Genomic DNA, 15,606 nt, shown 5'->3' with positions numbered 1-15,606 from the left:
GATCTCATACCTGAACCAGCAACTTTAGAGGGAAAACTAGCTTGGGATATCATTAGAAATCACATAGTAGGAGTTATTTTGTCTAGTGTTGATTCTGACACTGTGTGGGCTATATCGGGCATTGATTGTCCTCACTCACTTTGGACACGTCTTTGGGAGATCTATGGAGACCCCAGTCTTTCTCCATTCCCAAAGGATCCTGCTTTAGATTGTCTTGTACCCATTGGTTGGAGAGATAACACACCTTTTGATCATGCTACTTTGAAGGAACTTCAATATTTAGACACCCTTACATATTCCGATGAATCAGAGGATTGTCTCACAGTTCCTACTCTTCAGACTGAGATTATATATGTATCAACATCATCTCCTTTTGTTCCTGATCAGTTTGATATTGCCTCTTCTTTGGCTCCTATTGATTCAGCTAAGCAGGACATCATACATCTTTCAGACATGGCTACTTGGGATTCTTATCTTGCAGGCATTTCGTCTTTGTTTGTAGAGTCCTATATTGCAGACTTGGAGGATTACTTTGAGGATTTTCAGCTCCTCTTTGTTGACAGCCATATTCCAGCTGTTAGCCCACCATCATCTGTGCATTCAGAGGTTGCAGTTTTTGAGTCTTCAGTTCAGTTTGGATTTGACATCTTTTGTTTCAGTTCAGACAGAGGGATTCTTCAGCATCCTATTATGGCACACATCTTGAGACAGATTGATTCTTCTCTCTTCACAGGGTTTCTTCATCTTCGTCCTTTGGATCCATTTCTTCCCAAGGGGAGGAATATTATATGCCGCTTCAGGATCTCTTTTTGGATTCTACCTCAGGCATCCATATGTGCGACAGGAGTTTCTTCATTGTGGGGGGGGCTTCTAGTCTCTTTCTTTTTCTCCTATGGAGACCATTGTATATGTACTTATATGATAGAAGTTGTCTATGGGGGGTATCATGTTATCCACCTCCTATCCTTATGTTATTAGTGCATTTATTTCTTTCATCTCTTTTTGGAGTAGAGTTTTTCCCATGAGGTTTTCTCTATTTCTCCACTTTACAGAGATTTGGTTGTAATTGGGTACCTGATCAGGCCTTGTTGCCGGGACCCAAGTTTACTTTCTTGCATTGTAGTTACCTTTGCTTTCTTGCACATGTTTGTAACTGCACTTTTGCTCATCTTAAGGGGGGGTGTTAGAGTAAAGGTTTTAATTTAATCATGTTGATTAAATTACCTTTATTCCTCTCTTAAGATTTCACTTTAGTTTGCATTTGTGACATTTAATAATTATATTAATTATTAAATGTCTACCTATTAGGGTTTCTTTTAGGGTTGCACAATATCCTTTTATAAGGATTCATCATTGTAATTTATCTCTCTCTTGGATGAATACATTTTTTAGCTTTCAGAGCACCCTTGCTTGTTTGTCTCCATCTCTTCTTTCTGTGACAGGTTATTTGCATGCAGGTGATCTTCGGGGTTTGTGAAGTTGGCTTTCTCAACTTCTACAAACAATAGGGTCATACTCCTCATTCTTAAGTTAAAATCCATCATTGATTTTTTATTGCAAATGCCCATAGATGATTGATCAAGTTGAAGGTGGGCACAAAAACTGTAACTAACTATCTTTTGTACTATTGTCACATATCATTCCAACAACTTTATCTATCTACTTGCAAGCATAATCCTGATTTGATATTGTGCTTCTACTTGATATCACATCCATATAATAATTATATACAATGGATTTCTCACCACCAACAACTTATATTCTCAATGCTAATTATTTTGCAATCATATTCTTTGTAAAACTATTAATGAAATCCATAAACCTATATGTTTTTTGCATGTCCACCAAATTTAACTCTTCCCATATTGAATAAGAACTTGGAGTAATATCATTGGCTTTATGAAACATCAATACATATAATTGTGTAAGGTCTTTGTTTTTTGGATCATGGAAAGAGATGAAAAACCTGTGACTAAATTCCATACTAGACTCTCCTCTTACCACTTGATATTTTCTAATTCTTTAGAAAGAATAATAGGGTCTAGATTAAAAGAAAATTATTCCTCAAATTCAGCCACAAGATGATTCTATGAGAAAAAAGAATGCTTTAGAAAACTTTGACACCAATCACTTGCCTTTCCTTGTAGTGACCTAACAAAAAACCTCATCCACATGTCTTCATCTTCAAGCATAAACATTTCCACAAAGTCTAAAAATGCATCAACATGTGCATCCAACTCCAAAAGATCATATTCATCATACCTAGGAATTAATCTATGAATTGAAGTCCTCATTGTTTGCCTTTCATATCTATCCCAAGAAAGGTCTAGCTAGTGATCTACTTGTATAAAAGGGGATGAAGAAACCCATTTTTCTTTAACAATATGGTACCTCTTTGATTATAGAGACTTGATTCTTTCTTCATATTACATTTCAAGATTCTTGAGCTTGTATATCCCCAACTTGTTTGCAAGCGTGAATGTCCATTGTTCTAAATGTGAATTTTCATTATGTGTTTGGATGTATGAGTAGCATGGAAGATCATCCTCATAGTGCACATAGACATTTTATTTATCATAGCATCTATCATTTGAATTATATGCTACATTTGTTGAAGTGACCCTGGGGTGAATGCATCCAATCCAAAAATTCATGGTTGGTTACAATTATTTATATAGGGTAGAAAAGGGAGGAAAAATAATTTATTCCTTCATGAGTAACCATGCTTCAAACTTTTGAAATAGAATGGTGTACCTTATACCAGTTAGAGTCACCTTGACTTATGTTCATGAAATATGACCGACGACGAAATATTTGTTCTTTGATAGCATAGTCACCACCCCACAAAAATGAGGAATCCTTGAATTACCGTAGACATCTAAGGCACAAATTTGATTCTGGATTGGAATCAAAAACAACATCTTTAATGTCTTCTCAAGCTGGCATCCATTTTCATCAATGGTGCCCTTCTTTTAGCATGAATTAATGGGTTGCCAAATTTATCAAAATAATGCATAGCTGCAAATACTTTTACTAATGTCTTTTAGAATATATCTAATTACTTAAGACTTGACAATGACACTATTTTGTTGGTGCAAGTTGATGAGATGTCAACTTCATCGCACACAAAAATACAAAGTAATTACCAGCAAAAAAGGCAATAAACCACCCTTAAGTTCTCCTTGATAATGAAGCCACTCTATTGGTGTAAGTTGATAGGATGACAAAGTTACCCAACCACATCAAGCTAATTTTAAAATAACTATTGTAGAGGTCTTCAAAATAAAAAACTACAGAATCATTTTCTAAGCAACGACACCATTTTGTTGGGTCTCAAAATCATTGCTCCACTTTTAAGAACATAATTCCACTCACAAGGCTAAGGTCATTGTCATGCAAGTAAAATTAGTTCATCAACAAAATATGGAGGGTTAAAGGTTAACTCTACAAGAGTGGGTTCTCCCATACTTCAAGTTCAACTTAGACTTGAGAGGGTATTCCTAAGAGTATAACTAAATAGGTATTTAAATCAAACAAAGTGGACAACCAAAAACAAATGAAACCAAAACAAATTACAATCTTAACCCCAAATTTGATCACTATGTTAAGATAAATTAGTTGCATATAACCCCTACATAGTTGATAGTACTATGCAAGCATGACCCACATAAAATATATCTATTGAATGTTCACTTAAGCTTGTTTATATTGATAGCCATTAGTGCATAAGAATGTCTGACTACTAAACTACCGATTCATGTTTTTATTTACTGGTGTGAGAAAAGTGTATGGCCATAAATCTGTGCCTATATGTTGGGCAACATAGTCATAAGTTACAAAGAATAGAACAAACTAGAAGAAAATATTTTGGAGCTATGTATTTGCATACAATAATGATCATGAAATATGGTGACAAATCATACATAGTAATCCATACAAATTGCATACATCCATATATACTATGAGAAATATAATTATAAAGCTTATAATATTTTCAAAGTGTTGTTGCACTTATCTAGCTTATTTTTACATTTATGTCAACAAATGTGTTAGGGGGAAATCCTTAGTTGCAACTTAGAAACTTTCTTCGATATACATATACCACCTTGGAGATGTTCTACAACAAAATCAAAATTCTCTATTGATCTTCCCTAATTCCAAAGGCTTCTACTTGACAAAATGAATTAGACTAGCATCAATGATTGTCCTACAATTTTTTGGCATATGGAGACCATAGTTGAACCAACCTCTTGAAAATGATAAAAATATTCCTTATAATAGTAGTAGGATGAAACCCTAATCTACAACACTATATAACACCCTCAAAATTTATAGTTGGCAATGAATCCTACTCAAAATACATGTTCCAAATGAAATGAGGGAATTTTCACTTATATTTGATAGTCGAGTGAGTTACTCCCATTAATGCAAGCTAGTGGAGTAGATGGAGTAGAAGCACGCCAAAAATTACTCATTTAAAAATCTTTAGTTCTTTTAGTCCTTTGCAACCATTAAAATAATCACCTCGTATCTTGTTGAAACTTTTGATTATAAGGGATTAATATTCTTGAACCCCCAACAAAGACAAGGTAAAAATGTTGGGGGATCATACCATCACTTACTCATTAGACCATCAAATTTTATAGAGAAATAGGAAAACCTATTATGCCCTAACACAAACTAATTTGTTGAGCATTAGGCTATTAAGATACCTTAGAACTGCATACCAATTGGACTAAGGATGCATGCACATCTACCTCCACCATCTCGACAAGGCACCTTATCATTAGACATCAAGCCTCCATTCAATTACTTGCCATGAAAAAGGGGACGAGACACCCCAATACTTTGAAGGTGTGATAGTTTTACCAAGGAAGATGTTAGCATAATGGCAATGAGGATAAGTGACATCAACAAAGGAAAAACATAGTTTCAAAATTTTGGGGGTGGATGGAAAGGCGTGAAGGGAAGAGAAAGACCAAAAGTCTGCAAGACAAAATAATTTTGGAATGTACTAAGGGAAACATAGAGGAATCAAACTTTCAGGAAATTAATGACTAGGATGACAAGTTCAATGGGGATGAAAGGTTGAATAAGTCCAACAAATGAAAGCCAAAGGCTTTAGAAGACTTTGAATTTAGGGATCAAGAATGATAAGGAATGATATGTTAGTAAGAGGAACAATGACATTCGAAAGGTCCGAGAAAATTGACACTTGGGAAAAAAATAACTTTTGGACTTTAGGGATTAGGAATGCAGATGAATAACATGATAACAAGAAAGACCCTAATAGTTTGATAGAGAAAGATTTTTTTCTTTTATATTTCAAACTTAAAAAAATAGAGAGATGGATGAGTGGTATGAGAGTTAGGAATATCCCAACAATCTGAAAAGTAGACAAATTATACATAGCCAATAATACACTTTTGGCTTCGAGGATGCTTAAAAGAGACAAGAGTGTAAAGGAAACCCCGATAATCCAAAGGTTTGATAAACAAAACACTTAGGACAAATACAAGGTTTCTAGGTGAGGTTTTGGAAGTGATAGGAAACACATGTAGAGATGGTTATCCACAAAACTTTGACAACCCAAAAAACTCAACACTTAGGCCAAATGTTGGTTTTTTAACATGAGTATATGACTACAACATGAGAGGGGTGTCCATACAACATCCAAAGGTACAATCAAGTAGGATGTCCCATTTAAGATTTTTTAGATTGGTTATCAACAAATGGCTATATAATGGTCAAGACATCACATGAAAATGAAGGGAACCAAGCAAAAGGGGGGGGGGGGGGGGTTTAAATAAATTTGAGTCCCAACAGACATAACATTCAATATGTTAAAAAGAAGTGTGAGGGCGTTCAGATTGTTGGGAGGAAGATGGGAGGAAGTCTGAGGGCATTCAAACTTGTTGATGGAGGTGAAAAGGAAGAGGCTATCCAATGTGTAGGTTGTAAAGCCATTTCCAAGGATCTGAAAAATGTTAAAAAGAATCTTGAAACTTTGGACAAGCATTTCAACAGAATTGCGAAATTTGCCCTGAAGGTCATTTATTCCTCGGACACTACTTTGTGTCTTCTGCATTAGGAAAAAGAGAACCAGGGAGGTTTGGGAGGTGACACCACGAAGGACCTTTTTGAGTTCCTTGGGGATGATTGGACTAGACTGTTGTTTTCCCAACACATGGAGATTGGAAAAAATGAATAATGGGTGTCTTTCTCCATTTTTTCTTAAAGTTTCGTTAATGGATCTGTTGGATCTTGGTTTTGTTTAATTTCCTCATCAGCCCTATGTGGCTTTTTAAGACTCTTTTTATTTCCAGGTACTGCCGTAAGAACAATATGCTTATTACTAGGGTTAGTTGGTTTAGTGTTGGTTTCTTTGTGGATATTTGCATTTTCAGATTTTACATGGAGCGGATTGTCATCAATCTTGTGATATTCTATAATAGTAGGTGGAATATGTTTTTGATAGTTAAGATAGGGATTGACTGATACTTTGTCGTTGGTTGTTGTTAATGTGCTGATAATGCTCTCTTTGAGACTTGCTTTGTACTCCGGGTCAGCGCCCTAGTTTTGGTTGCTTTTTTTTATCAAAACCATTCAATATGTCAATACAAAAAATAAATTAATTTTCATAGTCACTATTTAGAGAGTTAGTATAAACAAATAACATTTGATAGAAACTATAAAAAGTATTTTAATTTTAATTTTATAGTTGCCTTGTTTATAATTAGATATAATTTAAAATAAAAAAATTATACATAAAATTACAAATTAAAAAAAATGTCAACAACCAATAATTTAAAATAAATAAATAAATAAATAAATTCTAAATATTATAAAATTAAAATACTTTTCCTCTTATACTTCTAATTAAAATTAATATACAAAATTAATATTTTAAAATGCATTTGAATATCATTAAATTGTTGTTGGTTGTATGAGACATAAACATGATAAAAATAATCTAGATTAGTAGCATCTAACTTTTGTTTTGTCTGAAACATATTTGATTGAAGGAGATTTCTCAAAAAAATGTTTGGTTTTAAGTAATTATCCATTCAAAGCTACTTAAAAAAAAAGTGTATGTTTGAGTTTTCCTAATGATCACACCTAAAGTTATGGTGTAAAAATAATTAAAGAATTTTTTTATCTGCTATGTGTTTAAATTTTTTGTAACAATAGTTTTACAAAGTTAAGTAATTAAATGATTTTTTTTCGATATTTAGAGTTGGAATATATAATTATATTAAATGTAAAAAATAAATGTGAGAGTTAATTATTTTACAATGGATGATAGAGAATGTTGTTAAAGTTTTGTATAAATAGTTTATCATTGTTTGAAAAATTAACATGTTTATTTTAATGTTTGTCTTAATTTTTTTACTGTCTTAAAATATTTATAGCTTAATTTGTAATATTATAGGGAAGATTTTTTGTGTTGTGAACATGATTTGGTGTGCATAATTGGTCCATGTCATTGTTAGAATGATATGAAATATATGTGCCTAAAATTTATTCACCTTAACCATTTTTTTATTGGATTAAGTAAAATATAAGCAAATTACATAAAACAACTATAAGAATAGTTATAGAGAAACAACCAAGTTGCAAAAGCTGCAACTTAGTATAAAATTAGAGCATAAATAGTAGAGAGAACAACTAAAACATCATCTAAGTAGTATATAAGAGAAACAAACTAGTCATTTTACCAAGATTAGAACTTTCTCACACATTTCCACTAAGATGATAAAGTACATAGAGTCTATTCTTAATATCTTGCATTTATGAACACTGATAACATTTATTAAAGATTTCTAATGTGTTCACTTGTTTGATTAGATTTGAAAAACTTGCCCGATTGGCAAAATGAAATCCAAGTTCTATATTATGCGCCACAATTCCTCAATTAAGGACTACTATCCCACTCCTATATGACATCCATCTCCTTGGTTTATTAGCAATCACCTGCTACAAAGAAGACCTAGAAACATAGTTAAGGGGAGATCTAACTTTAGAATCATTATCATTAGTAGGATTTTAAGTGTTAACCACTTGCATTAAAGTTGAACTAGTTCATCGAATCACGATTGAGAAAATCTTGACTTGTGCAACTCCCTTGCTTATTAGTTTTCTCTCCTTGTGAAGAGAAATTAGGAATATCATTAGCAAGAGGAATTAGATTCTTGGTCTATATTCCTCTGTCATAACTATCATTAGCTAAAGAGAAAGTATTCAACTCATTCATAATATGTTGGGGCTACATGTGCTTATGAAACATCAAAGTAATGTATAGGGATATCATTTAGAAGTTTGTTAAGTTGATAGGTGAATGGTTTCTCCGAGATCAAATCCATTTGACATGTTATATTAATGACAATAAGCAATATCAAAGACAACATGCACAAACAAGCAAATGGTCTAGATGATGATGATTGCATATTTGATTTTTTGTTTCACTTAGAAATTGAAGTGTACTCTAATTGTTGTCTCATATAAAATTAAGAACACATTAAATATTTTAAAATATTATGACATATCAACATGCCACACAAATATATGTCAAATAGAGTCATAATGGTTAGTAGAACGGGGTGCAAGATTTGGAATTTGAAATTTTGAATTTTGAATTTTTGGTCCACTAAGAAACTAATTTTAAAATCAAAATGATAATTTTAAGGCTTAGAGAAAATATGTAGAAGTAATGCCCACAATTACCCTCCCAACAAGAAGATTTAGCACAATTATTGATCCATATCCCTTTAATACAAAATATAGCTAAAAATAAATAAAGATCGAATCATCAAACTAATTGTTTTGTTGGGTGTACTTATTTGTTTAAACTTTGCATGCTCAAACTTTGAAAACATTCCTTCTACCAATTACTTTTTATTTTAAAATAATATATGACTCTTTTTTAATATATTCAAAATATATAATCATTATTATTTAAAAATAAATTAAATTAAATGAAAAATAGTCTAATGCGACATTTTTACATTATGTCATTGTCATTTTTTAAATATGAAGTGTACATACTCTACTATTGTTATCATTTGAATTTATCACCTCTGTTTCAAAAGTACAAATTCTTCACCATTATAAACCAAACTTATTCTTCACCATTATATCAAATTCTATATATCAAATTCTATAAACCAAACTTAATATAGATATATCTAATAATTAGCTTGGAAATCAATGAAAATGTTTTTTAATGAAAAAATAAGTTTTTTTTTGAAGTTAAGAATCCTGTTAATACATCGCTTTCTGACAACTGCAATTTTGTTGTTTCTACCAGCAAAACTTAATTAAAAAACATATACAACCTCTCTGGAAACAACTTATATGGTGCAATGTCAAGGATACCAGAGAGAAAATCTAAATTCAATCCGGGGATGTTTAGAGAACACTACATAGTTGTTAAAGGAGGATATTTTTGCCGATAGGAGTTTTTTCTTCTTTGTTTATCCAGATCTGGCGATGGCAGCCATAAGACTGATTTTCATCTCGATTCTGCTAGTGGGTATTGCCTCTGCTAAAAGCTCAGGTACTGTTTTTCATGGATCCACTTTCCTTACTGTTTTTTGTTAGACATTGCTGTACTTTTTCATAGAAACTTTGCCCATTTTTTTCAGTTCTATAAATGCATATCGATCAGTCCGATTCTTGTTCTGTTCTATTGACCAATTTATACGGATGAACCAATTTGCTTTACTGTTTGTTTCAAATGGCAATGCGCTTACTTCTTCCTTACATTTGTTTGTATCTGAGAATTGGGTTTTGGTTAAAAAGCTCATCCGTAGAAATGCAGGTTTTTTGTAGTGATGCAGATCTACAATGTGGGTGAGAGTTTGGGCAACACAGGAGTGATACATGATTAGCGTGTCTTTGATTTTACAAAGAATAGTATGAAGATGTAAACTATAAAAAATACATATATATTTTTGTAAACATGACATTAAGTACTTATTGTTAACATGTTAAAAAAATGATCTTCATAGATCTAAGCTTAAGTATGCCTGATGCTATATCAAATTTCTTGCTGAAAGTGAGACATAGCGTAATGCTGTCTTCAAGTGATGTGCATTTGCTTAGGAACATTCGGGAAATGCAAATCACATAGGGGTTGTTATATTGAAGGATGAGATTTAGGGGGTAGTTTACCTAGCCTTCATCAAGGTCCACATCACTGGTTTAGGTTTTCTCCTTGAATTTTCAAGCTTGTTGGGATTGAGGGGAGGAAGGATACTTTTAAGGCGGGGTCAGTTGCTTCTAGTATATAGATGCATGGGATGTGAACCTTCAGATCTATATGCGTGCTGGCCTTGTATATTTGATCTGTTATACAAATGATCTAGGTTATGGTTTCCAAAATCACATAGTCACTACAGAATAGGGACAATGATCTAGCTCTTGTCTCACTCCCCTTCCTACTATCTTTTTCATTTATTCCTTTTTCCTGATTTGCACAGCGTCCCTAACCACCTACCTTGACCTCTCCTGGGGGTCATGCAAATCATAAGTTTTTTGTTTTGTTTTTTCTTGTTGCGTCAGGGTATCTCTGCGATCCAGTCCAGTGTCCAATCTGTTTATAAACTGTCAAGTTGGGATTAAAAAGACGCAGGCTGGAGCGAGACTAATCCCTTAGAGACGTATGCAATTGCCCGCAAACCATGTACATCTGAAATTCAAATCATAAGTTTTGAATCACCGATGTTGTAGAGAAGGCTGGTAGATTGAGTTGTCTTACATAGCCGTTGAGATTCATCAATATTGCCAGCTTGGACCCTTTTGGTCAGTTGGACCACATTCAAATGCTTTCAACTATGCTTGACCTAAGATCTAGGGATCTTTGTTATTCGCTTATGCATTTAAAATTAAATCAAATTATTTACATCTGGTGCTTACTCTCTTCCAAACTGCACATAACAGGAGTTTTAGCTTTCCAACTACAACCTTGTTTTATATCTTATGATTCGCGTATTTTGCATGAAGGTTATATGCAGTTCTTATCAAAGTCACACCACTAGTACTCAAGAATAACTCCGCAAGCCAAAGAGTAATGGTTGGTTGGGCACTCTGGAAAAAGTCAGTGAAAATTTGACAATATCCTTGTTCTTAAAATATTAGAAATTTCACATCAAAAGGTTGGGGACTTTTTCTTCCCAAACAAATCAACTTCATAACTATCAGACATAATAATTTTCAATTGTATTTTTAGTTTCCAAAAGCCCTACTTCAGCAAGTTTCTTCACTGCATAGTTCTGCAGGAATTCAACATTGGCTACCGTTGCTTATTTTTAGGAAACTCGGGAAGTACTCAAGAGTTTACCAATTACAGGCCGAACATGTTATCTCTGTTCTTGTTTCAATGAGTCATGTTAAACTTGCTTGTACGTGGTCACTCGGGAAGTGTAGAAGGGTTTATATTTTGCAAATGTTCATTCCTTGTTCAAGTCAAACACCTCCGCCAAGAATATCAAGGGGTAAAATCAGGTTTAATAAGTTACTTTCCACAAGATGCACCTTTTAGCTGATCTTAAAAACTAGGGGTTGGTTTGCACAAAATGGGAGGATCTATTTCTCCTAAACATTGTCTTTCGTTGATTGTGTTCGTTGCAAGTTTTATAGCTCATTGTGATCTGTCTCAACTCATGTTTCAGTGAGGGTAGGCTCTGCAAACTTTTAGGACATTAGTGCATAAATTGTGAGAAACGAAAATGCGCAGGTAACAAAATCTCTAAGTAATTAGAAACAAGTTTTTTAGAATGAATTAGTATTGCTTCATTTTTAAATGTTAGAGAAAAGTGAAAACCTTCTTTTTTTCGTTTTTTATATTGAAGATCGAATCTTTCTTAGTCTCGATCGAATGCAAAATCCCTTACTCATAGATTAAGAATCCTCCATACAAGATGCAGTTTTTTCCCAAGGAGAGTAACAAGAACAAATTTTACAAGTACAGTATGTTATAGAACTGCCTCATAGTGAGAACTGCATGAATTCTCAGGTAGCTTATTCTAAGAAAACAGAAATGCCTCAAACAATGTTAAGAATTTCTATTTATATGGATAAGAAATTCCTTATTGAATAAATTTGATTGGATTTGTTCATGAAAGACTTTTCTATTCTTATCTAGTTGATATTCTGTGTTATGTTTCCTCAGACTTGCCTTTTTCCCATTAAACTATGGGCATCTTTATTCCAAGTTCCAACAGTGGATTCATGTATCTGCATTATTTCCTTACCTGATAATGATAGGAATGGATCCAATGCTTTCGTTTCTGAAGTTCTGACTGAGCATTGCTAATATTTGTTGATGTCATCTCCTAATCAGCTGATTGTCCATTACTTTTCCTAAACCACAAAAGAATTTTTTGATCACTAGCCATTTTAAGCATGCTCAAATTACGCTTCTCATTCTATGGGACATTTATGTATAAATATCTAATGAGGGCATATCATTTCAACTCCTTTCATGCTGAGTGCCCAATAGTATTCTTGTTTTCATATCTACGAGCATCTGCAAATTATAAATTGTCTTATTGCAGAATGCTAGGGGAAAGCGTTTATGTATGAGATTCTATATAGTTACTCGAGCTATCATTTTTTGCAGTTTCTTTCTGTGGTGGATAATTATGTTACAGGGTAGTGGGGCATCTTCATATCAAAGCCTGAATGGTGGTTAGACCAATAGTAAAAATTACTTGCAATTCTGACCTGTTTCAGATATATGATGTTAGATGCATTTCAAATGCTTACCAATCACTACATTTCAAAGATCTTATTCGTGTTGTAGTTACTCTTGAAATTTGAAACGCAGATTTATAGACAAATTTTCAGTCATATAGAATGCCTGCCTGCATATTCTTGCAAGTATTTGATTGGCTTGTATGGGTTGAATTTGGGGTTGTGCACTTATCATATTCATTCAAATCTTTCAGTAAAATTGCCTCCTTAATTGGATTTTGCAGACAACCCTGCTGATGCACTAGTGAGTGTAATAAACAGCAATCGAACTGCTCAGAACTCATCAAGCTTGACTGATAATCCAGGATTAGCATGTATGGCCTTGCAGTACATCAAAGCCTATCAAGGACAATGTGAGGATGTTGGTCCTAATGGAAAAAAACCTTTCGCTTCAGATTTTGCTGAGAAATTTGCACCCAACTGTGGGGTGGAAGTCTCAACATTGGGTCCTATAACAGGCCGTCTATTGGCATGCCAATCAGACTATTTTAAACCTGAAAAAGCTTTCTCCAAGGTTCTTATTCAAAATGAGAGAAGCTTGTCTATTTTATATAATAAAACCCATACTGAAGTTGGTGTAGGTGTGCAAGGAACTGATGGAGGGGGACCATACTTTTGGTGTGTGCTATTTAGCAGTGGAAACCCAAAAACATCCTTCAAAATCAGTGGAGGTACGGCCATAAAGCAGAAGACTGGATGCTACAGTGGAACCAATGACCCCTGCAGTTCCTCAACAAAATCTGCACAGTTATCCATTTTAATGGGATTGTTTCTTCTCATTCTCACAGGTGCTTTCATTTCTATGTCCTGAACCACCTCTGTTATACCATATTGAAAGACTTTTTGCAAGTCCTCAGTCATTACTCACCATTTAATGTGATTGTATTTTTTATCACATTCTTTTCAATTTTTCCCACGATTGTAACCATGATTTGGGCACTACAAAGCACTTATAGTCCCTATATTGAATTTGAAATATGATTTGATTAACTTATCCTTGGAAAACAATTCATGGGATGTTTTTTAGTCATTGAAAATTTTGAACTTCTGTCTGTCTTTCTGCTTACCAATTATTTTATTCTTAGAAACAATTTGTGAGATATTTGAGAGTTATTTAAATAAGTGATTATTTACAAATTTTATATCTAAAAGAGTATGTATGTAAAGGAGTCAAATTATAATTTCAAAAACTGGCGTGATGATAGAGAAAAAATTGAGGACTCTATTTTTTTAATGTCATTATTATAGATTTTGTAATTATAAATAATTCAATTAAATTCAACAAAATTAATATTTAGCTCTTTAAATTATATAAAATAGAATATTATCAGTTTTTAAACATTTTTAAAAATATTTCTTACAAATAAAATTAAGGTCAACTATTGATTTTGAGGGTGGAAATGTGATGAAAAATTGTCTTGTGGTAAAACTTCAATTGATTATATTTTACAATTTTTGTGAAATTGAATTTTGTTTTAATTGACTTTAAATTATATTGTTGATAAGTTTGATATGCAAAATAATAAAATAGAAAATGTATATATTTATAGACACAATTGATTCAAAAAATATCATTCACTAAATAATGTTTTAACTAGGTTAAATGACTAATATACCTATATTTAAAAAAAAAATGCAAATATGTGAAGAGAGACTGTAAATATGAATAATGTGACTAGTATATGTGATAGGGGAGAGGACCTAGTAGTCGTGCACCCTTCTCAAAATTCTATGTGGAAATTTCAAATCACTCCCAATTTTTTACGGTAGCTTACTTGGCAAGTCCCCTGCTTATAACTAAGGTTTCAGGGCCACGTCATCAAGTATGGTGCCGCATCAGCATTCTTTTTGCCAAGGTGTCCAAAACAGCCCAAAAAAAGAGTGAGACCAATAGGCGTGTAAAAGAGGCCCCAATACTTGTGCAGTTGATGTGGCATCATATGATTGGTTACTTTTCTCAACTATTGGTACATTTCCTAACAATAGCAACTTTAAAGTCGCAATTATTGGTGCATAAACACACAAAAATTGATATTTTATGTTTCAAATAATAGTTTTTATTTGTAATTCAAAAAGTATCAACAACCCTCACAACAATTGGTACATGCTCAACAACTGGTGCCTTCCCCTAGTAGTGAGTTACATAAAATGGTTACATATTTGGCATCATATTTTCTTGGCACATATTGTTGATTAAATCACAACATGTCATACCTCTTGCTTTTATATCTACACATCCAACTTAGTCAAAGACATAGCTAGCATAAGACACCATAGCTAATAAGGTGGGTGGTAGCCATGCTTGGTCTTCAAGAGGATTTGCTAGTGCTTTTGTCGGTGATGCTCTAATATTTTTATATATACAATATGAATAGTACATACAACTTTGTTTGATGACAATGTGCCCAATTTTACACAATAAAATTTTGGATAAAATTGCATAGATGTGTGATCCAATTCTAATTGCATAACATGAGAATGGAGAGATTTCTTCAACTATAGAAAAGTAGGGTGTAGATATTTCTCTATCATCTTTCTCTATCCCATAATTGCTAGAGATCTAATTGTTCATAAACCATGCAACAAAATTTAATACCAAAACAAATAATATGATTCATTCCTAATCTAAGTCACATGACACAACCTAATTTACACAAACATAATATTTAACAAAATTTCTCTTTCATCACAAATTTTAAATCCCCAAATTATAAAACCTAATTTGTTTGTACAACATAATAAATCATCATCATCATCATTATAAAAACTCTATATCACCACACTATTGCTTTCCCATGGGGTTTATGGGAACAAACATGCACAATTGTTAAAATCCATAGTTATGATAAT

At 33.0% G+C, this 15,606-nt stretch overlaps 1 protein-coding gene across 1 annotated transcript; it reads left to right on the top strand.

Annotated features, from left to right (window-relative positions):
* Positions 1 to 9,188: 9,188 nt before the first annotated feature.
* Positions 9,189 to 13,750, top strand: LOC131043551 (uncharacterized). Its single transcript, XM_057976767.2, has 2 exons — positions 9,189 to 9,556; positions 12,981 to 13,750. Exons 1-2 carry the CDS (start codon positions 9,490 to 9,492, stop codon positions 13,565 to 13,567), a joined length of 654 nt encoding a protein of 217 aa, XP_057832750.2. The 5' UTR covers positions 9,189 to 9,489; the 3' UTR covers positions 13,568 to 13,750.
* Positions 13,751 to 15,606: the final 1,856 nt, after the last annotated feature.

Source organism: Cryptomeria japonica, chromosome 2 (genome assembly GCF_030272615.1).
Source record: "Cryptomeria japonica chromosome 2, Sugi_1.0, whole genome shotgun sequence".
NCBI lineage: Eukaryota > Viridiplantae > Streptophyta > Pinopsida > Cupressales > Cupressaceae > Cryptomeria > Cryptomeria japonica.
The sequence above is the reverse complement of the archived record's forward strand: the minus strand, read 5'-3'. Positions and strand labels throughout refer to the sequence as shown.